Here is a 25487-nt window from a genome sequence, read left to right as displayed (position 1 = left end):
AAAGATGAATTTCACACAAAAAATTCTGGAAGTCACATCATAAGGATCTATCTCAATGACTTCACAGTAAAGAATAATCTGGGGCTGGCGCCGTGGCTCACTTAGTTAATCCTCCACCTACGGCACCAGCATCCCGCATGGGCGCCAGGTTCTAGTCCCGGCTGCTGCTCTTCCAGTCCAGCTTTCTGCTGTGGCCCAGAAGGGCAGTGGAGGATGGCCCAAGTCCTTGGGCCCCTGCACCAGCAAGGGAGACCTGGAAGAAACACCTGGCTCCTGGCTTCAGATCGGCGCAGCTCTGGCGGTGGTGGCCATTTGGGGAGTGAACCAATGGACAGAAGACCTTTCTGTCTGTAACTACCTCTCAAATAAAATCCTTTAAAAAAAATGGAATAATTAAAAATTGTCCTTTCACTGCTAGCTTTAGATGCTTCTAGAATCACCTGACAGATTTCAAGTACTAGGGGCTGGTGTTGGGGCACAGCAAGTAAAGCCACCACCAGCAACACTGGCATCCCATATGCATGTCATTTAATGTCCTGGCTGCTCCACTTCTAATCTGGCTCCCTGCTCGTGGCCTGGGAAAAGCAGCAGAAGGTGGCCTGAGTGTTTAGACCCTTGCCGCCCAAGTGGGAGACTGGGATGAATCTCCTGGCTTTGGCCTAGCCCAGCACTGGCCTTTGCAGCTATGTAGTGAGTGAACCAGCAGTTGGAAGAGTGATCCGTCTCCCTCTCTGTAACTGACTTGCAAAATGTTTTTTAAAAATCAAATTTAAAACAGATGAAGAATTTGACACATTTCCAGGATTATATAAGAGATAATTCTTAACAGTCTAAGAAACAATAAAGTTACCATTAAGAGTAAAAAGAAAAATAACCACCACAAAATGGGTGGATGGAAACACTTGCAATATGTGTATCTGGCAAACAACTTGAACCTAAAGTACATGGGAAACTCCCAAGTTCATAAGAAACAAAACATGAACCAGCAAAGTGGGCAAAAAATTTGAATAAGAATTATGGCTAATGAACACATGAAAATATGCTTAACTTTTAATACTGGAGAAATACAACTAAAAACTACAACAAAATGCCTCCATCAATCCATCTAAATTGCTCAAGTTAAGACAGCAGGAAATCCCAAGAGTTGGCAAGGCTGGATGAGCCCATAAACTGGTGGTACCTGCTAAGGTGAACATACGCATTTCCCCACCCAGTGATTCCATGGTGAGATCCAAACAAACATGCATATTGAGCCTGTATGGGATGTTTACAGCAGCACTAACCATAAAAGCCCAAATCTGGACATAACCTGCAAAGTCCATCTACACCAGAATGGGTGAAACTAGTCTAGTCACACAATCGGATACTCCCCATAAATGAAATGCACACACCACAACTTGATACAGCGATATGTAGGGGGGTCTCAAACATGATCTGGAGTCAAAGAATCCCGACACAAAGTTACATTGTTTTTCCCCCCATTTCATACAAGCTTGCATACCAGACAAGACTTATCCATGGTATTAGAAATCAGGACGGTGTTACCCACATCAAGGGAATGGGTGCAGTCCAAGTACTGGTGGACAAGAGCTTGAAAGAGCTTTCGTGGCTAAATGAAAGACCTTTGGGGGAAGCGGTGATGCTTGCTTTCTTCATGTGGGTACTCATTATGTACGGCCACTCAGAAAATTCAACAAGCCAGACACTGAAGATTGATATACTTTTCCTTAAGTGTTAGATGCCAACAAAGTTTATATTAAAAGTATTTACACAGAGAAGATCATAAATAAACTGAAAATGAAAAGTCCTGATGTTACCACAAAGGACACTTGCAAAGTGAAATGTCGGGTGGTTATGTCACAGAGATCCGAGTACCTCAGACCACTGAGAAGTGAAGGCAACGGGTAAGGCTGCAAGAGCCGACTGTCACGATGTCACTGATCTTGAAGATGCAAACAAAGAGCTTAGACAAAATTACGTCATGAGATACTGCAGCGGAATAGTAAATATTTCTAAGCTGACATTTAACTTTAAAAGATGTATTGTTACAAACAGGTATGAACTTTATATTTTAAAATATAAATATTCAAATTAGACAACAGTTTTGGGTATTGTCAAGTTTCTGGACAATGGAATTGAAAGATGTTTATTTTTGTGCAAAAATACATAGTTTTTTTTGTAGTACACATTTTCCATGAACTTCGAGATCCCTGGTGCAGGATATGCTGGATTACACTGCACTGTAGAACTTCTAAAACCACAACCACTTCACTAAAATTAAAACCGCCCTGGTGAGCATTTGGTCTAGAGTGCGTGAGACACCCTTATTCCACAGCAGAGAGCCTGGGTTGGAAGCCTGACTCCTGATTCCAGGTTCCCGCTGATGCACACTCTGGGAAGCAGCAAGTGATAGCTCAAGGATTTGGGTCCCTGCTATCTACAAGGGAGACCCAGAATGGGCTCCAAGTCACCAACTTTGGCCAAGCCCACGACCCCTCTACCAGCCACGTGGGCATCTGGGGAGCAAACCAGTGGATGTGATCTCTCCTTGCTTTCTCTCTCCCCTCTGCCAATAACTGAATCAATACGTTTTAAAAGCTAACACTGACTTTGCTTCAAGCTTTCATTTTTGAAGTCCAGCCTCCAAGTGATCTGAAGGAGGGGTGGGAGGCAGGGGTGAGAACAGAGATGCCACTAAGGGCTGCAGCGGTGAGAATGACAAAGGCAGTAACCAAGAAGAAACTGGCAGAAGAGGCAAACTCCAATGCAGCAATGGCCCCAGCAGCCTAGATCATTGTCAATATGCAGTCCAAGATGTTAGAACTGACACGAGTGCATTGAAGTGGCTTAGAAAAATCGAGCTCTCAAAATTAGTATCTTGGAACTGGCACTGTGGCAGAGCAGGTAAACCTGCCACCTGCAGTGCCAGCATCCCATGTGGGCACCATTCAAGACCCGGCTGCTCCACTTCTGATCCAGCTCTCTGCTGTGGCCTGAGAAAGCAGTGGAGGATGGCCCAGGTCCTTGGGCCCCTGAACCCATGTGGGAGACCCTGAAGAAGCTCCTGGCTTCAGACTGGTACAGCTCCAGTCATTTTAGCCATCTGGGGAGTGAACCAGTGGATGGAAGATTCTCTCTCTCTCTCTTTGCCTCTCTAATTCTGCCTTTCAAATAAATAAATCTTTAAAAAATGTATACATTTTGTGCATGCCTTATACATGACAATGGTATGGTTATACACACAATTATAAATTAAAAGACCACATTAGTGTGGGCACATGTGGCAAATGTGAGATATCCCTCCCCTCAGATTATTTTGCCATGACTATTTTTTAAACCACAGCTTTCTGAGTACTGTGAGGCCAACACAGCACATGTGCTGAGCTGGGAATCTATACCCTGCCTGTACCAAGTCTGATCTCTAGAAACAAAATATCTTCCTCCCGAAGAACACAGTTTAACTTTCTCATCCTTTAGCAGCCCTGGCAAGCCCAGGACAACAGGTCCCTTCGTCTTCAGAGCTGATGTAACAGTTTCTGTACTCTTGTGGCATTTGGCATGAGTCTGGGACTCCAATCCAAGCGGACAGAGTTTCTGATTTCATATGTCTGTCACGACGCGTCAGCCCTCGGCCCCCAACACTTACTGGGCAGTTCACTTTCTGATGATAGCAGATGAGGAACAGAACTCTAGCACGTGCTCCTTGAGATAAGGGAGCAGTCAGCCAGTAAATAAAGGCACATTTCCATCTCATTGAGTTGATTAGGCAAGTTGAGATATGGCTAAAAAGGAAGCATGGAACTGGGAACTGGGTGAAGCAAGAGACATGCCTGTGTGTGTTTAAACACTGCAATGCAATTTTAATATTTAACACAAGCTGTTCAAATTGTAGTTTGCAGGCAAATTGCCTTATTGGTCACTGCCAGTTAAAGGATTATTCTACAAAAAAAAAAAAAAAAAAAAAAGATTATTCTTAGAATAAAGTCTACCCCCTTTTGAATCGCTTCTGAAACTATTTCAAGTGAAAACACTGCCACCTAGTGTTTCAATCAGGAGAAGCACAATAGACCACACACTTGAGAAAGATTTTAAAATATGTACTGATACTGTTAACTGCTTTCCTTGAATGACAAATTTCTCCAAATATTAAATGATTTTTCCATGGTTACAAATTAAAAATTAAAGTTGATTCAAATCCTCTAAGTATTGCTTTCAGCTGAGGAATATTATTTTAAAGATTTTATTTATTTGAAAGGCAGAATTATAGAGAGAGGCAGAGGCAAAGAGAAAAGTCTTTCATCTGCTGGTTCACTCTCCAGTTGGCCACAACGGCCAGAGCTGTGCCGATCCCGAGCCAGGAGCCGGAAGCTTCTTCCAGGTCTCCCAGGTGGGTGCAGGGGCCCAAGGACTTGGGCCATCTTCTACTGCTTTTCCAGGTCATAGCAGAGAGCTGGATCAGAAGTGGAGCAGCCAGAACTCGAACAGGCATCCATATGGGATGTCAGCGTTGCAAGCAGCAGCTTTACCCACTATACCACAGCACCAGCCCCTCTGTTTCTTAGAATCCCTAGCATCCCATATGGGTACCGATTTCAGTCTCAGCTGTTCCACTTCCAATCCAACTACCTGCTAACACACCTGGGAAAGCATCAGAAGGTAGTCCAAATGCTTGGGCCCCCATACCCATGTGGGAAACCCAGATGAAGCTTCTGGCTACCGGCTTTAGTCTGGTCCAGCCCCGGCTGTTGTGGCCATTTGGGGAGTGAACCCTCTGTGACTCTATCTTTAAAACAAATAAAAATAAATCTTTCAGGAGCCAATCCAGGCTGCTCCTCTTGCAGTCCAGCTCTACCGCTATGGCCTGGGAAAGCAATACAAGATGGCCCAAGTCCTTGGGCCCCACCACCCACATGGGAGACCTGAAGAAGGCTCCTGGCTCTAGATCAGCCCAGCTCTGGCCATTGCGGCCATCTAGGGAGTGAACCAGTGGATGGAAGACCTCTTTCTCTACCTCTTTCTGTAACTCTTTCAAATAAATAGAATAAATCTTCAAAAAAAAAAAAGTACATGGCTATAAGGACAATATTTACATGCAACAGGAGCCCATCACACACACGGGACATGTTTTTGTAGGCATCTTCATTTTCTTGGCTCAAGTTGCCAACATCCTCCTCTCCCTCAGAGGTGGAGAGAGCATATGTTTTTGAAAATCAAATTTCCCAGAATGCATAGCAAAGAACTCAATTTCTTAGTTATCTAGTGGGCACCTGACTCATGGCAAGCCATCTTCTGATTTTTTTACTTTATGATGATACAAAAGCAATATGCATTCAGCAGAGGCCATACTTGGAATTTAGATGTGATCTTTTCTTGAGCTAATGATATGCCGTACCATCTCTCATGATGCTGGGCAGTGCCCAGCACAGCTGCCAACCAGCTCTGATCTTCAAGGGGAATGCCCTCTTCAGTGTCCCGTGCTGCTGTGATGGTTGGGAGTTTAGGTGTATTAAAGCACCTTTGACTTAGAGTATTTACAATTTACAAAGGGTTTATTGGGATGGGATACCATGATAAGTCAAATCTGTATGCAAATAAGGAGTGACAGACCATAGAACATTTCCTGCTTTAAATAGAATAATCCAGTCCACATCTTGCTGCACAGAACAGAGGGGCTATCCCAGATATTGGAACACTTTGATTTATAAGTATGGATTCTAAAATAATCTTCCTTGTATTCCAGCTTTATCCAGTCATTCTGACCCGCTCCTGGGACACAACACTCAGACTACAGGATCTGTCACAGTTTGCCTAAGAAAGGAACCCCAGCACAATTCAGAGCCACCTGAGAAAGCAGCTCCCGCTGGGAAGCCCCCAGCTGGAGAAACCAAAGCCTTGTGCCTCACCCCAGGAGAAAGCCCAACCCTCCCTGCCCCATTACCCCCCAGAAGGGCCGATGACTCAGGTGGACTCGAAGCTGGTCAGAAGCACATCAGAAATCGGGCCCCTGTGTCAAGAATCCTAGGGAATACACATCAGGCCTTCCAGTCTCACCCTCACCCACACCCATCCAACCAGCAGCCATTCCCGTTGCTGTCCCCATTCCTGGGGCAGGGGAAGCGTTGGGGAAATGCCCAGTACTCCACCATCTCTAAACCTTTTAGCCTCCTCACAGTGAGTGTTGGACAGAGGCAGGCTCTGCATTCCCTTTGCAGAGGCCTTGCCTTTTGGAAGGGGATGGCACCTGTGCCCATTATGAGGGACCTCTTTCTGAGCAGGCATAGGAAAAGCCCACACTCATATCCTGCTACACAGAGTAGTGAGAGAGGGAGGTTAATAAGGAGGATCCTTCCCAGGGTCACTGAGAGGATCAAATGAAATAACTCAAATAAAGCCTTTGGCCATTTGCTCTTCTTCTTATTATTAGATAATTGGTGAGTGCCTGCTGGGCAGAAGATCAAGTGGCTGTAGTGTAATGGCGAGATCATGGGTTCCAAGACAAACCGCAGGAGTTCTGAATCCCAGCTGTGCTACACAGGATTCATAGACCCTTGAACAAGTTACCTCCCCTGTGAAATGGGGATTGAATAGATGTGACCTCATGAGGTTGCTATGAGACTTATACACCTTGCTACACGTCCACCTCCTGAGCTGGCCAATTAGGTTGTAATCACTTTTCATTAGGGTTCTCCAGAGAAGCAGAATCAATAAGATAGGTAAATAGATGAATGATGATACAGATAGGTAGGTAGATAGATAATAGATATAGATTGTGGGTGATCCTGTACCTGGCGGGGAGTCTCCCTGCCCAGGCAGGAGGTTGAGAGGGCATGGCACACCATGCCTCCTGGGAAGGACCCCCACAACCTGACTGCTGGCAGCTGGTGGGAGCCCCAGGCACTTTTCCCGACTCCTGCTCCGTGGTAAAGGGCCCTGTGATTGCCAATCAGGTAAACAGCTCCCGGGTGTGGCCCAGGTCCATTAGGACCACCTGGAAAGCTATCCTAGCTACATGACCTTCAAGCCGATGTCGGTTCTATCCTGTAGAATCAGTGTGGCCCTGAATTAGTTACGCCCCTTCTGCTGCCCGATAAAAGGTGTGCTTGGTCATTAATAAAAGGGACCTGTTCACCAAAACTGTCTCTGGAGCTTCTTGCTAAAGAACGCCATCGCTCCACCATCCCGGCAGAGCGTGGGCCTCACAGGTTGAGCCCACACTAGATAGGTAGGCAGATATATAGGTGATACACAGATGATAAAGACATGAGAGATACAGATTACATAGACTCAATTGAGAAGGGATTTGGGTCCTGCATTGTGGAGCAGCAGGTTACGCCACTGCCTACGATGCTGGCATCCTGTATGAGCATGGTTCAAATCCCGGCTGCTCCACTTGCAATCCAGCTCCCTGCTAATATGCCTGGGAAAGCAGAAAATGATGGCCCAAGACCTTGGGCCCCTGCCACCCATGAGGGCAACCCGGATGGAGTTCCAGGCTCACATGATTATGAAGGTTGAGGAGTCACATGATCTGTTATCTGTAAGCAGGAGAACCAGAGAATCCAGTAGCATGGCTTGGGCCAGAGGGCCTCAGAGCCAGGGGAGCCAACAGTGTAACACCCTGTGCAAGGCCAAAGTCTTGCAAACTAAGACCTCTGGAGGGCAGGAGAAAACTCTGTTCTGGTTCCAGGGGAGAATTTGCTTTTATTCTGCCTCTTTGTTCCATCCAGGCCCTAAGTCAGTTGGATGGTGCCCACCCAACACTGGTGAGGGCAGATCTTACTCCATCCACCGATTCAGACGCTGATGTCTTTGTTTTAAAAAAAAAAAAAATCACCCTTAGAGACACGCCCAAAAATATGCCTTAGCAGCTATCCGGGCATTCCTTATTCCAATCAAGTTGACACCTACAATTAACCATCGCATTGCTTGGTAAGCATTAGGTATTTAAAATTTTTTCCCCCATCTTTTATGTCCATGGCTACCCTTGTTAAGATTTTGACAAGAAAAATGAATTATTGTAGATCTTCTATGTTCTTTCCCCATTAAAATTATTTGTCCACTCTCACTGTAATTCTACCTGTCAAATAAAAAAAATTTGTCCAGTAAGAGTTTTATACAATAGGTTTACTAGGAAGTGAACATTCAAATATAGAGGCACAGAATCTTCCTCAGAAGCACCAAGGAGAGAGAAATAACCAGGAGGAGCTGAGGGAAGTCTCCCCAGAAAGGAGATGTTGGTAGATGTCGGCTGTCAGTCTTGAAGGTTGGGTAGCACCACACAAAGTCAAGAAGATGGGAGCAGACATCCCAAGCAGCTGTGGCTCAGGGAACAGATGCAGGACGTGACAAGGCATGTGACAGAAAGGAGACAGGAGCAACTGCCCGGGACGGTGTTAGCAGGGAGATGGCAGCAGAATGGAGAGTGTGTACGGCACACAAGTCCATTGTGCAGGTAACAGTGAGGCGCTGAACACGTTTCCAATAGGAGACTCGTGTTTCCAAAACACTGCTCCAGTTGCAGCAGGCAAAGAAAAAAGAGGGAGACAGGGTGGGCAGTTGGGCCAGCGGCCACTCCTCCCAGGGGGAGATGTGGGCTGGTACTAAGGTGGTAGGGTTGAAGAGGAGATGATTGGAATGAACAGTGTTTCAGAGGGATCTGCGGGGCTCCGAGACCAAAGGGAAGGGACAGGGACGCATCAGTGGCGCTCCTGCACCTGGGGAGCTGGCGACACCTTTGAGCTAGGAGATGCCTGAAAAGGAGGAACTGGGGAGAGCAGATAGAGATCAATTTGAAATATATTTGATGAACCTATACTCTGTCCAACCGAGAACATACCATTCTGTATCTGTGAGGGGAAGGGAGACCTGGAACTGTGAAGATGGCTAGACTTTTAGGTCACCGCTGCTGGCGGACATCAGACAGCTTCAGCATGCGTGCAGGAGTATGGGGCACTCCTTTTTTGAAACGGGGCATTGGGCATGGAAAGAGGACACTGTGAACAAGATGGGGAGAAGACCCTTGGAGATAAAACTAGCCCAGGAGCGAACTAGTCTGAGAGATACAGCAAAAGAGGGAAGTCAGTCTGCAAAGTTGTGTTATGCAAAAATAGCGTGGAAATAGCTCAAAGAGAATATTTCAAATGTTTTATAGCTCTCCAAAAAGCAGAATTCTGGCTCATCTTCCCCAATTTCTTCATACTAAAGTTTGTGATAAACATGTATCACCTCAGTAACAGGGAGAGAAACTCCCAAAGTAAACACTAAGATCAACATGGTAATACTCCATTATACTGGAAGAGAAGTGGCAAGGAAACCTGGGCTTTTCCGGTTTGTCTTCCTTTCCGCTCTTTTTGCTTTGGCCTTCATCTATCACAGCATCTAAACCAGCCTGGGTAGGCTCAGTTTATCAGGTTTTGTATCATCAATGTGCTGCTTTTTGTATCTCCAAACATCTGGGTTATTGTCCAGGATTTTTCATTTCTAGGAACTGAAGTTGGGTGTGGCATAGCTAAGCTCAAACTTGACATGCTCTTTCCTACCTGCTCTGACCTTGAGCCAACTATCTTAACAACACGTCTCCCGTTGGCCTTATTAGTTTGCATTCTGAATTAGAAGTGATGGAAGCCCAAGTAAAATTGACTTCATGCAAAAACTCACAGCCTCTTGGAAGTACTTACAGAAGGGCTGGTTACCCAAGGTTCCTCTCCTTTTGGGCCTAGGAATGCCAAACCAGGGATTTCTTTGCTGTTTGTGTCCCTACTTTTTCTTTCCCTGCATGTCCGTTTCACCTGCTAGATCTCTTCTAGCTTTTATGTTTGTCACCAGGAAATGAATTAAAGTCCTGGGTAGTTCAGTCCCTTTTGTGCCATTACAACAGAGTACTGCAGACCAGCTACTTCATAATAATAAAAGAGACATATCTGGCTCACCATTCTGGAGGCTGCCAAGTCCCGGATGGAGGGGCCCGGCTGGCGGGGGACTTCTTGTTGGGTCAGCCCACGGCGGAAAGCTTCACACGGGCAAGGGCGCTCACGCGCATGGGCCGCCGGGAAGGCACTGACCGCCTCCTTTTTAAGGGGCCGTCTCCCTTGCAACAAACCCGCTCTGTGGTAAGGAAACCGCTGCCATATGACGTTCATCATGGCCTGATCACCCCCTTCAAGGTCTCTGCTCCCAGCCCTGGTCAATCTTGAGTAAGACAGCTGCTCCTAAACCAATTAACAGCCAGGTGGACTACATCATGTGACGAGCACAGGAACCTCCCGGTGCGTGCGGCAGAGCTAATTCCTAGAAGCATGGGAGGGGAGGGGGCATTTCATAGGTGTAATGAGCTGACACAGGTTTTTTGAGCTGACACAGATGAAAGTGCAATTCTTCCGGCATCTTTTCAGGACCTACTGCAGGACAAGCACTGTTCTAGACGCTGGGCATCCGCAGAGGACTGAGCAAACGAGATCATTCAGACGGAACGCCTGACCCACAGTAGTCACACAACCAACACTGGCACGTGGGTGAACGTGGAAGTGAAGGCACTGGCTTGGAGGAGAGTCCTGTTTAACACCTGTCCATGCTCAAGAAGTTCCGGTTCCTAAGAGAACTGCTGTGTTATCAGTACTGAGACCCAGCCTACAATGGATCCTGGCTAGCTGACCTATGTGGAAGATGAGGGGTCATTGCTGCCAGATCTGACTCACCCAGGGAGACCTGGGAAGCACCCCAGTGCAGCTGTTGACTGGGGCGTGCATGGGCTCCGGGACAGTCCCCAGCTATGGCCAATTCCATGTGGTGCCACTGCTTGAATGGCCCTAATGCAGTCTTGCCCCTGCCAGGTTCCCCCCCCACACACACACATAACGTGCTATCGCCTCTCCCATTGCCCTTACACACTCCCTGGTAGTCCCAGCCAACTGACGGTGGGAAGTGTGTGAACGCTGGATTTCTGCAATGTGCAGAGGGACAGACAGTTCAGATGCTGGGACTTAGCACAGGAGTTCATCTCAAATCAGAACATCACAGGCCACATACAGCTTTTCTGAACTGCACAGGTAGAGGTCTTAAATACCGACACTGGTGCTTGCAATGCCTGCTCAGGCTAGTGGACCCAGGTTTGTGACATGTTTGGTGGGGTGAGCAGACTGGCCTAGATCAAGCGAGGTGTCATTGAGGCAGCCACTTCCCTCTCTGGGTGTCAGATCCTGTGGTTTTACAGTGTGGGCTGAGCAATCTTAAGGCTCTGTGGAGATGGCTCTGGAGCCACGAACTAAGGGTCAGGTGGGGGTCCTGAACCTGCACCCCAACTCCACCCATTTGCTTTTGCTGTATGTTCTGTGATTCCAGTTTAGGAGAGAAAAGAAGGAATTATCCTGAGGTCTGTGGTGTGTGTGTATTTCCCACTGCCATATGGAGTCTTAAAAAAGTTGATGGAAAATACATATTATGAAAAAAAGAGTATGCATGGATTTCAGATTTTTGGCACCAAAATATACCTATTGATTGATTCCATTTTTCCCTGTACCTTTTGAAATGCTCTGGTAATATGTTTCAATACCTCCAGGGGATGCCTGAAACCATGAGTAGTACTATATATATATATATATATATACACACACACATATATATATGCTGTGTGTGTATATACTGTTTTTCCTAGGCATACATACTTACAATAAAATGTAACTTATAAATTAGGTACAGAAAAACAATAAAATAGAATAATGATAACATCATAATGTAGTTTTGTGAATGTGGCCCCTCTCTGTTGAACAAGACAAGACAGAAATTAGTAGTTTAGGGACCTCAGTTGACTGTGGTAACTGAAGCCTTGGGAAGTGAAATCACAGATAAGGGTGTACTGCTGTGTGTGTGTTTATACACAGACACATATATTCTTCTGATAGCTATATGTAAGTATGTATTTACTCTCCAGATATTGCACACACATGCACACACACACACACTAGATGACCTCCGCAATGTTTCAGCAATGAAATTCTATGATCTTTGTGTGTGTGTATGATCTAAGTCAATTTTGCATCACATGGGTAAAACAATCAAAGATGATTTGTACAAATTATAAGTTTTAATGGCTGTTAAATAGAAGGAAAGATATTTGCACTATATACATTCTGTCCACTTAGAGTACTGTCAGCCAGCCATGCACATTTTATTGCACATATAAACAGTGTACAAGGATCTTGAAGATGTCTTAGCCATACAAGAAGTGCATTTTAAAGAAAAAAAGCCCTTTTACAAAATACTGAAGCCATTTGTATTATACAGCCAACTTCAAAAAATACTGAAAATTAATATCAAAAGAAATATTTTAACTTTGAAAAAAATCTCTCAAAACAATGATTACAGAGTTTCATAGGTTGCCATATATACATGTAAAAAAATATTTCAGGACCCTGCGTTCTGAATGCCCATGAAGGTGCAGCAGTCTCAATTCCAACAGATAGAATGGACCTTTGAGTGTTGCTTCAATTGTATACGCTCTTTGTTCAAAAAAGTCTTTCCTCTTTACATCATCATGCTATTGACAAAACACATTTCTGCGAAGTACAGGAAAATATTAAAATATATTTGAAGTTAGGTTAAAGTGCACAGTACATTTGATAAGAAATCATTGCTAGCTGCCACTCCCAAGTCCCACGTGCAGAAACCCCTCCCCTGGCCCAGAGCGGGGAGCAGCCTTTGCGCTGGTTCCTGTTGGTCTGTGCCGAGTGCACACTGCCCTCTTCCTGGGCTCTTTCCTTTTCCATTCACCTGTACATCTGTCTTATAAACTGTGGCTTCTGTTGCCCCCAAACTTCTAATGGCTTTTCACAGAGGTGGAAGTGCAATGCGGTCAGCATTCACAGGATTCTGGAAGATGAACCACTGGGCTAGCCGGAGCTGCAGCGTGAGTGTGCGTGCATGGACCTGCCTGGCGTCGGGGGTTACATGAAGCCATCTGTGAATCAGGCCAACACGGATGGGTTCCTTTCTTTCGCTGATGCTTCTCTTAGTCCTGCTCCCTCCTTGGCCACCCAGACTCACAAACTCCACTTACTCAACCTTCTCTTAGCCTGCTGTGGCCATGGTTGTGCCTACAGCTGCCCCACTGCTCACAGACAACTCATCTCGGAGTTTCACAGCAGGGATCGCGAATCTCGCAGTATTTTACAAACTATTTTGAAAACCACCAACTGGATTACAATCAAATGAACACATCTACTTCTCAAGTGTCCCCTTTCTTTTAAAATTGGCAGTTACAAGAAGTGCTGGTCTTCTGGCCTACGTCCTATGTGCCGTAAGGAATTTTTGATCACTCAAAGCTTCCTTTGAAAAACTTTTTGGTTAAACAATAAACTTTGTATTCTCCCCATTTTCTTATGCCTTCCCTCATTATCTACCTTTGGTGCTAGACTCTTTCTAATGACCCATGTTACAGTGCAAAATTATACTTCAAGACACATATGCTAACACTTATTCTTTGTGTTAAAACGTGAATGTTTTGTGCATAGCAAAAGAAGTATGAATCCAAAAAAATAACTGTTCACATTTTATCTTCAAGTTTAATGTGTCTTTTTTTTCCCATCACAGCTATTTACAAATAACTTTGGGGTGCTCTCTTGATTTCAGTCAGTTTTATTATATCAGGGGACAAAAGGGCTGCTGGAATGTAGGAAACTGGATGGAATGCAGAAGTATAAATAAGAACAATGTTCCACAAACCAAAGTGGAAGTAATGCCTCCCCAGAGAACAGTTCTTTGTCACAGAAGCACCTGTTGTTTGCTTACTTTTTTTTTCTGAATCATATACACCAGAAAACGTGATTACCAAGACCTAGAACTACTGCACACCAAAGAGGATAGAAAATAACTCAATATTTATAATATTAAAATAAAGTGTTTAACCACAAAAAAGCAGTAATAAAATAGTTTCCTAATTTACAATTTGCATCCAAAGGATGAATAACAACTCACTAATAAATAATATTCATATAAATATTTTGTATGTCGAAAATAGTTTTTTAAAAGGCAATGGTCTCAAGAAACTTCTTGAAAAATTTGGTGGTGAGAAACCTGATTGTGCCCCCCCCTCCCCCCGCTAAACACATCATGAGTTTGGTTGTAACGAAACAAACACGTCTTGCTACAAAACGGTTGTGCTTGGCGTTCTGGCAATGGCAGTCGGTGAGCGTGGAAGGGATACGGAGGTTGTAAAGGCATTGATGCGGCGCTCAGCTCTTCACCAGCTCTCCCACCGTGCTCGAGATAAAAGTACCTGTCAAGTCGTCGCGTCCAAGGTCAGCTCTGCCAAGCGGAAAATCCTCTGAAAACCTTTTCAACGCAACAGAGTTGGGGAGTGACAGGCAGTGAGTGGGAGAGAGGGTGGACTAGGTGCCGGGAAGAGAGTTCAGGATCCCTGATGGAGCACAGTCCGAGTGACCCCAAAGGAGAGAGAGGGGCTGGCTTCATGTGAATAGAGCCTTCGCGACAGTGACGTCTAGCAACGCCTGCACGGTCATGCCCACTTTGACCAGGCCTTTCTCTTCAAGGATGTGATGGGGGAGACATAATTTCTCCTAAAAGGAAGAAGAACAAAACATCAGTTGGCAGATGATCAGACTCGAATGGCCAAGCTCCGCTACATCACGGCTGGGAGTTAAGTCGAGCGCTGGCCTGTGCCAGCGGCTTCACCTCTGTCTGTGCTCCTTGCCTTGCTTCTAACTCACTGTAAAGGCATTTCTGTGTTGGCACAGAAAAATGACGATTTTTTTTTGCAGATGAGACTTGTTCCTGGAAGGCTCCTGATCACCCTGAAATCTGCAAAGGATCTAAACATTTACGAAACCTCTACGTGAAATAACTGAGCTACACAGAGTCTGTAGGGAGACACACATCCATATAATAGCTTCTATTCTTATCAGGCAAAACTGTAGAGGGCATCTCTCATATTTTAAAGGATCTCAAGTGCTGTGTATACAGACCACATACTGTTACACTGACCACAGACCCTGACCCTGGTCAGTTTGTCCTACTGCCTGTGATCTCTGGAAGGCAGGCATGTTGGTGAGTCGGCATTCTTTCTTCATGGCTTACACAGAGACTTACAAATAAATAATTTTAACCACAGCCTTCAACTGTCTCTCTTTTAAGGCTCTTTCATGAAACTGTCAGTCACAAATGTGCTACTACTTTCTCATGTATCACATCTGCTCTTGGGATGTGCCCTGCACCTATTACTCAAGGAAAATAATCACCACTTTGTATATAATAATCACTTCTAGCATAATTACTTCTATTATACTCACTTCTATCATAATCCCTTCTTGTGTATAGAAGCTCGCATGCTCCCCAGAACAGTTTACTGAATAACATGACAAAATAGTACCACAACTTTGGCATCTGGCCCTGGTCTGATGTCACACATGGGAACCCAGGGTGTCCCCTCGGCTGGGAAGTGTCCATAACAAATATTCTCCCCAATCTACCTGGTGATAGAACATTCTCCACAGCCCAGTGGTTAACTGCGTCTTGTTTTTTTTTTCTTTCATTTTTAATTGACAAACAAAAACAGTATGTATTCATGGTATACACAATGGTGTTTTGCCAGAAATACACATTGTGGAATGGTCCAGTCAACCTAATTAGCATATCCATTTCCTCACTTACTTAATTTGTGTGAGGGTGGTGAGAACACTTCAAATCCACTTTATCAAGTCTCAAGTGTACATTATTAACTGTAGTCACCATAAACATCTTGAACATGGTTCTCCTGTCCAGCTGAATTTCTCCATGCCTTACCCATTGTCTAAATCTCCCTATTCTCTCACCCTACTCAGCTCCTGCTAATAGACTCTTTGCTTCTGGAGAATTAAACTTTTAGACTCATCATATGAGGGAGTTCATGCAGCGTTCGTCTTCCTGCACCCAGCTAATTTCACTTAATATAATGTCCTCTGGGTCCATTGATATTGCTGCAAACGACAGAATTTCCTTCTTCTTAAAGGCTGCATCAGTGAACAGCACTGTTTTCATAAGAGGACCAGAGCGCTCTGCACATGGCTGCTTCTGTCGCCGCGACTCATGCCAGTGGAACCAGATCTTCCTGCTGCCCCAGTTCAGGACTCTCCACAAATCGTCACCCATACAGGCACTCTGTGCTTAAAAGGGTCTTCAAAGGACGCTGTGTGGCATTTGCAATAACTTGTCCCACTGTCTCAAAGTGCTGGTGAGTCCTACCCTCTCACCATCCTCCCATCCTTCCTCCTGATTAGTCCTCCTCTATGATGAGTTCATAGCATTTCAGACGTGGACCCCAAGCGGGGGGAAATGGCCACATGTCACCATAAGACAGCTAATTCTTCAAATTACAATTTTAACCTTGATTTCACGTAGCTGCTGTGTTCTGAATTAGAATGGTTTTGTCAATGGCAGATGAGACAGGCATGCAAGTTGATAATGCTTGCCAATTTAGCAGACACAGATCAGCGTGCGAGAGGAGGGGCTTCCGTCTGAGTTGGGATCCAGAGGCCAGATCAGGATGCGTGGTGGCACAGTGAGGGGATGCCTGCAGCCAGATGCCAGTGCCCACTCTTCCTGACACCATCTGCCCCTGCTCTCCCTGGCATTTCACTGCCAAGGCTGATGCCACAGAGCAGGGACTTAGCGTCCTCATTCTGATGGCTTCCGTGTCACTCAAGCTGACATCTGTCTTGGCAGGAAATGATAAATGACGGCTAGGCACAGTGAAGCTCCTGGTACACCAGACATTACCTGGGGAGAACAGGTCTTCCGTTCACACCTATACTAAAGTCAATTCAAAATGAATCAAAGAGTTAACTGTCTGAACAAAAAATCTCTCCCAGCAAAACAGACGAATATTTAATATCTTCTCTAACAAATAAAAGGGAGAAGTTTTCCAAACTAAAAAAGCAATAGAAAAAAAATCACCAAGGAAAAGATCAAAGTAATTGTCTAAAAATAGCAAGTTTCCCTGTGTCAAAACTTCTCAAACTAATGAAAAGATAAACAATAAACTGTAAAAGGTATTTACATCAAATTACAAACGGTTTTATCTGACATGTAAGCTCAATAAACCAATAACAAAAACACGAAGAGTTCACTGGAACACTGGGAAAAGAACACGAACAGAAACTTTCAAGTGACAGATTTGCCCAAGGCAGCAGGGCAAGACATCTCACTTCTGAATCTCAGTGTTTACTCATCTTTATTCTCAGATGTGCCTGAATATTCCCACAGAGCCTGATCTCTGTACAGCAAGGCTTTTATGGGACATGGTATCCTAGCCTGAGTCCTGATTGGACGACTGGGGCACAGTCTGTCTCCTCCAGTTAGAAATGGGTCCAGTCCCTTGGGGCCAGCACTGTGGCACAGCAGGTTAACGCCCTGGTCTGAAGCCCCAGCATCCCATATTGGTACCGGTTCGAGACCCGGCTGCTCCACTTCCAATCCAGCTCTCTGCTATGGCCTGGGAAAGCAGTGGAGGACAGCCCAGGTCCTTGGGCCCCAGCACCCGCATGGGAGACCTGGAAGAAGCTCCTGACTACTAGCTTCAGATTGGTGCAGCTCCAGCCATTACAGCCAACTGGGGAGTGAACCAGTGGGTGGAAGACCTCTCTCTCTTTCTCTCTGCCTCTCCTCTCTCTATAACTCTTTCAAATAAATAAATAAATAAATAAATCCTTAAAAAAAAAAAAAAAGAAATGGGTCCAGTGCAATCAGTGAGCACTACTTCCAGTGATCTGCGGAGTTCCATGCTAGAGGTCAAGGGAGGGGAGGGTTCGGAGGTACAGAGACAGGAATGTGAAGGTATTAAGGCCTCTGCCTCCTACCAGTAGGACACTTGGATACTTCACAGACTTAGGTTAAGGTGGCCCAGGCCTGTACTTTTCCAGTGAGCATCTCTCACCTTCCTGGTCTCTGCACTCCTAAGCTAGTGCAGGGTCCAAATGCTCCCTTCCACCTACATTTATAGCCAGTAATGGGGAGCAGAGATGCTTCTCAACCTAGCATGGATGGGGCTACGTCCTGCTAAACATCTAACCCTAGGCGCACCACAGCGTAGCCCCACCCTCCTTTAATGTGCTCAGTACACTTACATTGGCCTACAGTTGTGCAAGATCTCACACATGAGAAAGTGCTGAGCATGTCATGTAATTTATTGACCACGATACTGAAAGTGGAAAACAGAATGGGTGAAGGGGTGTGGCTTGGAGCATGATAAAGTTGAAGAATTGTTAAGTCGGACCATCATAAATTGGGGGACGTCTGTACCCTAGAAGACATACAAAGGCCTCTTTCCATCCTTCCCAGCTTTCCCTCTTCACTTAGATTCCCTGAATAAACATGGAGGTGCCCCCAGTTTACTTTGATGGGGCTGAGGCTCCTAAGAGGACCAGCATGAGGAAACAGAAACCTTAGAGACACACAGCACTTCTGGCTATTTTATCCCAGGACTGGCAGGAAGACTCACGGGAAGTCTAAGTCAAGGTGCTCCCTAGAAGGAAGCCCCAGGAGGACTTGCCAGAAATGAGGCAGGAATATCAGAGTGGCCAGAGGGCCATCTGCCCCATACCAATCCTACGACCACACGTCCCGCAGCGGGAGGGCAACCCTGCAGTGAGGTTAGACCCTGGAATGGAGAAGGTCGAGGACCGACAGGAGAGCAGGTGAGCTGGCCCTTCCAGGGCATGCCTGGTACACAGGGGACCAAAGCAGACAGAACTGGGCATTCATGTTCACTTTGATGACCTGAAGCTGCCAGGTCATAGGATCTTAGAGGTTTTGGGTTGAGAATGTGATTCCCTATACCCGTGGGCTGCTGCTTCTACATAATGGAGACACGAAGTAGCATCCTGCATAAAAATAATGTTTCTGACCCCTGCTGGGAAAAAACATGCATCTGTTACTTCTCCGATGGTGGAGTTGATTAGTGGCAATTACTCCACTTCTGAGCCACAGCAAACAAGCCTGGAAAAGGCAGGCAAGCCATAGAAACCAAAAGCTAAACAACTTTGAGAGAATTCTCAGGCACTTCCTCCATGCCTGGCACCAACGTTACAGGTTTGCACTGGGTATATTTCTTCACGACAATCCTGCCAGGTAAGCATGAATATCTCCACTTTGCAGAGGCAAAAACAGAGTTCAGGTAACTTTGCGAACGTTACCCAGCTGGGAAATCCTCCACCTGGGTCTGATCGTGGAGTTGGGGCTCTTTCTAGGATATCATAAGGTCCTGAATCAGTCAGTGAGCACACTAGTCTGATCCAAGAAAGGTTCCAAGGGCCCCTGGAGTTCTTTGATGGCAAGTCCCAACAATTTCAATGTCACGGGGACTAGAGAACCCTCAACTCAGTGAGTGGTCTTAGCTTTGCCACTCAGATAGTTTGGCTTCTTTTTGTAGTGAATGATACATATCCCCTCCCAGCAGAAAGGACCCCACAGCAGGTGACTGAATTGCTGTCATTGCCTGGCTCCCCCCTTCCCTAAGTTTCTTATGCTCTTAAAGAGCCACACACGTACTCTTAGTTCAGCCACTAGACTAAAATGAAATCACTCACACCAGCATATTCTGTTCAAATTGTTTCTTCAATATCAAGACCTAGAGCTAACTTAAGCCTTAAAACAAAACTGTTGGGAGCCGGCGCTGTGGCATAGTGGGTAAAGCCATCATCTTCGGTGCTGGGATCTCACATGAGCACAGGTTCAAGTCCCGGCTGAGCACAGGTTCAAGTCCCGGCTGCTCCACTTCTGATCCCGCTCCCTGCTAATGCGCCTGGGAAAGTGGTGGAAGATGGCCCAAGTACTCGGGCCCCTGCACCTATGTGGGAGACCCGGAAGAAGCCCCTGGCTTCGGTCTGGCTGCTGTGGCCATTTGGGAAGTGAACCAATGAACGGAAGATCTCTCTTTCTGTCTCTCCCTCTATTTCTCTCTCTGTTACCCTGCCTTTCCTATAAATAAATAGATCTTTAAAAGTAGAAAACAGAGCTGACTGTGTATTATTTTAACATTCCAGCTCTTTCACCCAGCGACCTTGGTTTCTTCCTATGCTAAATAGAGAAAATGTCAACCTCTGGCCACTGAGAGGGCTTCTTGTCACTCCTGATTCTCTGCTTTGCAGCCTTTCTACCGTCTAGTCCCTCATTTCCATAAAACACCTTGTGCACGCTCCCTCTACCCCACATTGCCCCCTCACTCATCTCCCTCTTCACGTGGCTATTGCACCATCCCATCTAAGCCTTAGTGGAAATGTCACCATCCCAGGAAGCCTTCCTGGTTCCCCAGGCCCCATCACGGTCCAGTGCTCCTTCCACGCATTTCACAGAACCCTCTACCTGCTTTATCTTGGGTTCTCATCAGCTGAATTCCCGTTTCTTTACTGAAGGATTCACTACATCAAGGGTCTGCAAACTAAAGCCTTCTAACCGAAAGCACTGCCTGTTTTTGAAAATAAAGGTTCACGTTGTGTCGTCTATGTCTGCATTAGGCTACAAAGGCAGAGTTAAGTAGTTCAACAGAGACTGTATGGCCCTCAAAGTAAAATATTTACTATCTAGGCCTCGATAGCAAAAGCTTTCTGACCCATAGCATAGACTGTAAGCTTTATGAGGTTGGGTCATGGATCATGATCACTTTTTAATCACTAAGGTCTTCTATGGGGCCCATTCAGGGGTTGGTGTTATGGTGCAGTGGGTTAAGCTGCTGAGTCCTGGTTGCTCCACTTACGATCCAGATCCCTGCTAATGCACCTGGTAAAGTGGTGGAAGACAGCCCAAGTGCTTGGGCCCTTGTTACCCATGTTAGAGACCCATATGGAGTTCCAGGCTCCTGGCTTTGGCCTGGCCCAGCCGTGACAATGGCAGCATCTGGGGAGTGAACCAGCAGATGGAATCTCTCTCTCTCTGTAACTCTACCTTTCAAGTAAATAAACACATTAAAAAAAAAAAAAAAGAGGGCCCATTCAATATCTGAGGAATGAATGAAAGAATGAACACAAGAACCAACAAATCTACAGTAAGAAGTCAAAGTACAGGACCTTGATAGAAGGAAAAAACTGCACATTCTACATGAAACATGGATTCTTTTTAAATTGAGAACTGATTTTGAAATCTGAAGCCTAATTTTAAAAACTAAATATTCTGAAACAAAATCATATTAAAATACTTTGCCTCTAATCCTAAACCACCTTCAGCCTCCTGAAATTTCAATGGCTCATCCCTACCTTCTGCTTAGCTCAAAGTCCCTTTGCCCACGGGACTCCTTCTGAGACTGATGTGATTGCTGAGACAACCGAAGCCATCACATACTAAATTTACTTTCTCAGAAACAAACAGCACTGGGGAATCCAGTGCCTTTATTTACCTACTGCCGTTGACGATGTGCCTGCTCTGGGGTTTCTGCAGAGCCCCTTCCCACAGCCCTGTTTCCTAAGCGTCTCTCTTAAGGACAAGGAGAAGGAAGTGCATACCCATCAGACAGCCCTAACTCGAAAGCACTATTAGAAATTAATTAGTTGTCACAAATTCTGGAAATCTTGACACTGAGAGTTGCCACTAATTGGGGTAACTGGAGAAAAACCGCAAATGGCACTTTCTAAAGGAGACTATAAATGCACACTTGGTTCTCTTTATCAGGCGTTGGAAGGAAGTGACCTTTTCTAGGAAGAGGAGACTCAGTATGCACAATAAGCCACACAAACTGGATCCCCGATCACCTCCCCGACCACAGGTGTCCTCAGGAAAGCCGCAAGAGCAGGCACGTGTCAGGCTGGCACAGCAGTTGCTATCTTGTGCGTGGGTACCTTGGAGAAGAGCCACAGAGAGGTCCAATAATTCTGAATAGAAATTAACAGTGGCAATGGACAAGGAAGTTCATTCACAGTTTTGCCCAAAGGACTAAATTAATTGTGTTCTGCAAGACACTGAATTTCTGAATCAAAAAGTTTCACTCAATAAATCCCACAAAGTGTAGCACATTAGGGGACAAATGGATTAATGACATAAAAATGTAAGCATATCCAAAAGCATACTTTGGATGAATTGAATATTAAATTTGGATGAATTGAAATATTAAAACAGCTAGAGAACTCTATCCATTACATCCTGAGATTTTTTTTTTTTTTTTGACAGGCAGAGTGGACAGTGAGAGAGAGAGACAGAGAGAGAAAGGTCTTCCTTTGCTGTTGGTTCACCCTCCAATGGCCGCCGCTGCAGCCGGCGCACCGCGCTGATCCGATGGCAGGAGCCAGGATCCAGGTGCTTTTCCTGGTCTCCCATGGGGTGCAGGGCCCAAGCACCTGGGCCATCCTCCACTGCACTCCCTGGCCATAGCAGAGAGCTGGCCTGGAAGAGGGGCAACCAGGACAGAATCCGGCGCCCCGACCGGGACTAGAACCCAGTGTGCCAGCGCCGCAAGGTGGAGGATTAGCCTATTGAGCCACGGCGCCGGCCCTCCATCCTGAGATTTTACCTGATTGTTCCACTCAGTTCTTACTGGTAGTATTTTCCTTCAAATGGCAATCCTGTAAGTTTTCTCTTTTCCCCTCCCCCCTCTCCCCAGTAAAGGGGGAAGCCGATCAACACTGGTGACCATTAAAACAGAAGCCTCAAGGCGCTGCAGAGCGGGGCGGAGATGCTGAGAGCCACGCTGGGTGTGTGTGCACAGACATGTCCATGGGTTCACAAGGACTTGGAATAATCACCCAAATGATGTTTATTAAGCAACTTATGGCTCAGGGCGCTCATTCATCGTTGTGCAAAGGGATTTTATTGTGTTACAAGAGTACAAGATAGCACCAAACGCAATTCAGTACATCTGTGGGTTATTCATACACAATTGAGGTTAAATAACTTCCACATACCCTGTATTTTACCAAGCAACACAAAGCCAGGAGGAAAAAGCTCAGATAATTCAAGGTAGTATCATGGAAAAGACAGTTTTCAGTTAGAAAAATCTGATCTGATTTAGCAGCAAGGAGTCTTCATAAATATATTCTTCTAACTACTGGGCTTTCCATATTTCCCATCCCTTGCGTTAATGAAATTATTGAGAAAAATAAGATTATCTTTGTAGTAGCCATGTATGAGGACTGCTGTCATCTCATTAAACTAAGACATTTATCTTAAGGAAGTTAACTTCATCATATCCCAGCCTAAGAAACAGCATTTGGCAAACAGGATGTAAAATAAAGCATAGAAGAGACTGGCTTGACCTTGGAGAGGGCCATCCCGGAATTCAGAAATATCTTGGCCTAGATAAGACTCTAATATAGTTTTCCTTTTACTTACAAACTGATTACATTGCTCTAAAAACACAAATAGTTGATATCTAATCCTCTAAGCTGATTTAAAAATAAAGCGGTTTGTTACTTAATGTCACTGGGATCCAAGTTAAATGGACACTGCAAGACCAATCTTATTATTGGCTCCTGACCGTGACCCAAGCCCCAGGACCAGGAATGTTGCATGACTCATGGCTTTTATATATATATATAATTATATTATATATATAAAATGAATGCAGTCAAATCCATCACATTCTGGACTTGCAGTTATTATGCGATGTAGCAAAAAAGCAAAATAATTCATTACATTATTCAAAAATAGAAATCCCTTCCGGGAAGCCGCACAGTAGGTCTAACAAGGATTGAGTAGTAAAATGTCATGAAAAAGTTGTGCGTAAACCAATCCTCCAGGTGGCGCTCTAGCAGCAGCAGCGGCGCCTCCTTCCCTGAAGAGCCCCTCCCGCACCGGCTGAAGTGGGCGGCGACCTTTCCAGGTGCCCCTCGGGGTCGCCTTTACAGGACGCCTTGGGGAATCCAACTAAAGCTAGCAACGCGGTCCTTCTAAAGTAGCAGTTTTCAACTTGGTCAACAGCGGCATTATTAAAGGAGTCTACAGACCAAACTGGGCTAAAATATGGATTTTCTGTCTCCTGTGCCCAGTGGCCCCACTACAGCCCGGTGCTGCATTATGATTGGAGTCAAATCCCGACAGCAAGGACAGACTACCCCATGCGAAATCCTGTCTGTCCCAGACCTGGAGCCCCCCACCCTCAACTGCAGGCAGCAGCAGCTCCCTGGGAGAGAGCGGGGGCCTGGGGGACACTGCTGCTGGCACCATGTCAGGCAGGGGGCCCCAGCAAGGGGGGGGGGCACTTTGCTGTCACCGTTGCTTTTCAGTAAAGGAGAGAAAGTATTGAATGAGAACCGCAGTCTACAGGGTTTGTGCTTCTAGGAAATCGGATCTGTAAACGTCCGGCAGAGATGGCAGGAATGGACTTTGCAAGGCAAAAGGCTCAAATGGAGGAAGGACCCTGGGCCGGGGCCAGGGTGCCAGAGCAGAGCGTTGGGATGCGCATGCAGACGTTAGGCGGACAGAGCATTCCAGCGGTAAGTGATATAGACCAGCACTATAAAGAGAAGATGGACAAGACAGAAGCCTATAAGGTCCCTGGTGCGGAGGGCAGAAGTTGATTGTGGGGGTTTCTCCCCGAGTGCCAGCAGAGTGTCAACAGTCTTTCGAATGTGACGAAAATCCAACTGCAGGATGTCACCCGGAGAGCAGAGGTCAGCCTATTCCGAGGGCAGCCGTTAGAACAGAAAGAGACAGTGCATACAATTAAAAATACACGGAAGAACAGTGCAAAGAAGCACACATTTTTGGTTACTAGCACATAGCAGGAGGAACCCTTTATTTCAAGCAGGTAAAACCCTTTCCACCATCAAAGATTTCAAACCCATTACAAAAGCAAAGTAGAATGCCCGAGGTGTTTTAGGCCAACAGGTCAAAGAAATCCTTCCCCCAGAATCTCAGTATTGAGGAATGGCATATTCTACATTTTATACGCATTCCGGCATTCAAACAGTTTTCCTTTCAAGTGGTATTATGTGCTAACCATAAAAATAAGAGCTTTTTCACTTAAAACATTTATGACTTGACCTTAAGGGGGAAAATATAAAGATTAATCCTTACTTCTCCTCTTTTTGGTACATGTTTTACCATGGTATATATAGAATCAATATAAAGTATTTCTCTTTGAAAGCTGACACATACATCTAATTAATTTTCAATTTGGAATTGTCAACAAACTCTGGGGAACATGAGTACTAATTATGTTCCAAAAATACATTTGATTTCATATTTTGAAAACTACACATAAACCGAAAGTCCAGCAGAGGTTCTTGGATGTGCAGTTAAAATACAAGGCCATCCCCACACAGGGTTAGCCAATGGATTCCTTCACCACTTAAGAAGATAGTGGGGGACTTCCGTGTCTGGTCTCCTTGATAGTCACCATAGGAGGAGGTGGAGTATCTACTTTATCAACAAGATGCAAAAATCAGATGAGTTGTTCTTCAACAGCTTACTGCTGCCAGGAAGCAGTTTTCTGAGATACCGAATGTCTGAACCAGAAATGACCACACTGAAAATTAACAGCAATTATAACTGGTAGGCAGTTAAGTTTGCTTCCAAAT

The 25487-nt window shown here is 45.4% G+C and overlaps 1 protein-coding gene across 4 annotated transcripts in view; it reads right to left on the bottom strand.

Annotated features, from left to right (window-relative positions):
• Positions 1–12060: 12060 nt before the first annotated feature.
• Positions 12061–25487, bottom strand: part of LRCH1 (leucine rich repeats and calponin homology domain containing 1) — a 211699-nt gene continuing 198272 nt past the window's right edge. For 2 of the 4 annotated variants that reach the window (XM_051832282.2, XM_051832281.2), the window contains one exon: positions 12061–14570. In XM_051832282.2, the coding sequence (XP_051688242.1) occupies positions 14460–14570 (111 nt within the window). In that variant the 3' untranslated portion in view covers positions 12061–14459. Of the gene's footprint in view, positions 14571–22760; positions 24585–25487 lie in introns of those variants that run through there. The other 2 variants (XM_070048799.1, XM_070048800.1) reach the window with 1 other exon arrangement.

The sequence above is a fragment of the Oryctolagus cuniculus genome, chromosome 9 (assembly GCF_964237555.1).
Source record: "Oryctolagus cuniculus chromosome 9, mOryCun1.1, whole genome shotgun sequence".
NCBI classification, from domain to species: domain Eukaryota; kingdom Metazoa; phylum Chordata; class Mammalia; order Lagomorpha; family Leporidae; genus Oryctolagus; species Oryctolagus cuniculus.
The sequence above is the reverse complement of the archived record's forward strand: the minus strand, read 5'-3'. Positions and strand labels throughout refer to the sequence as shown.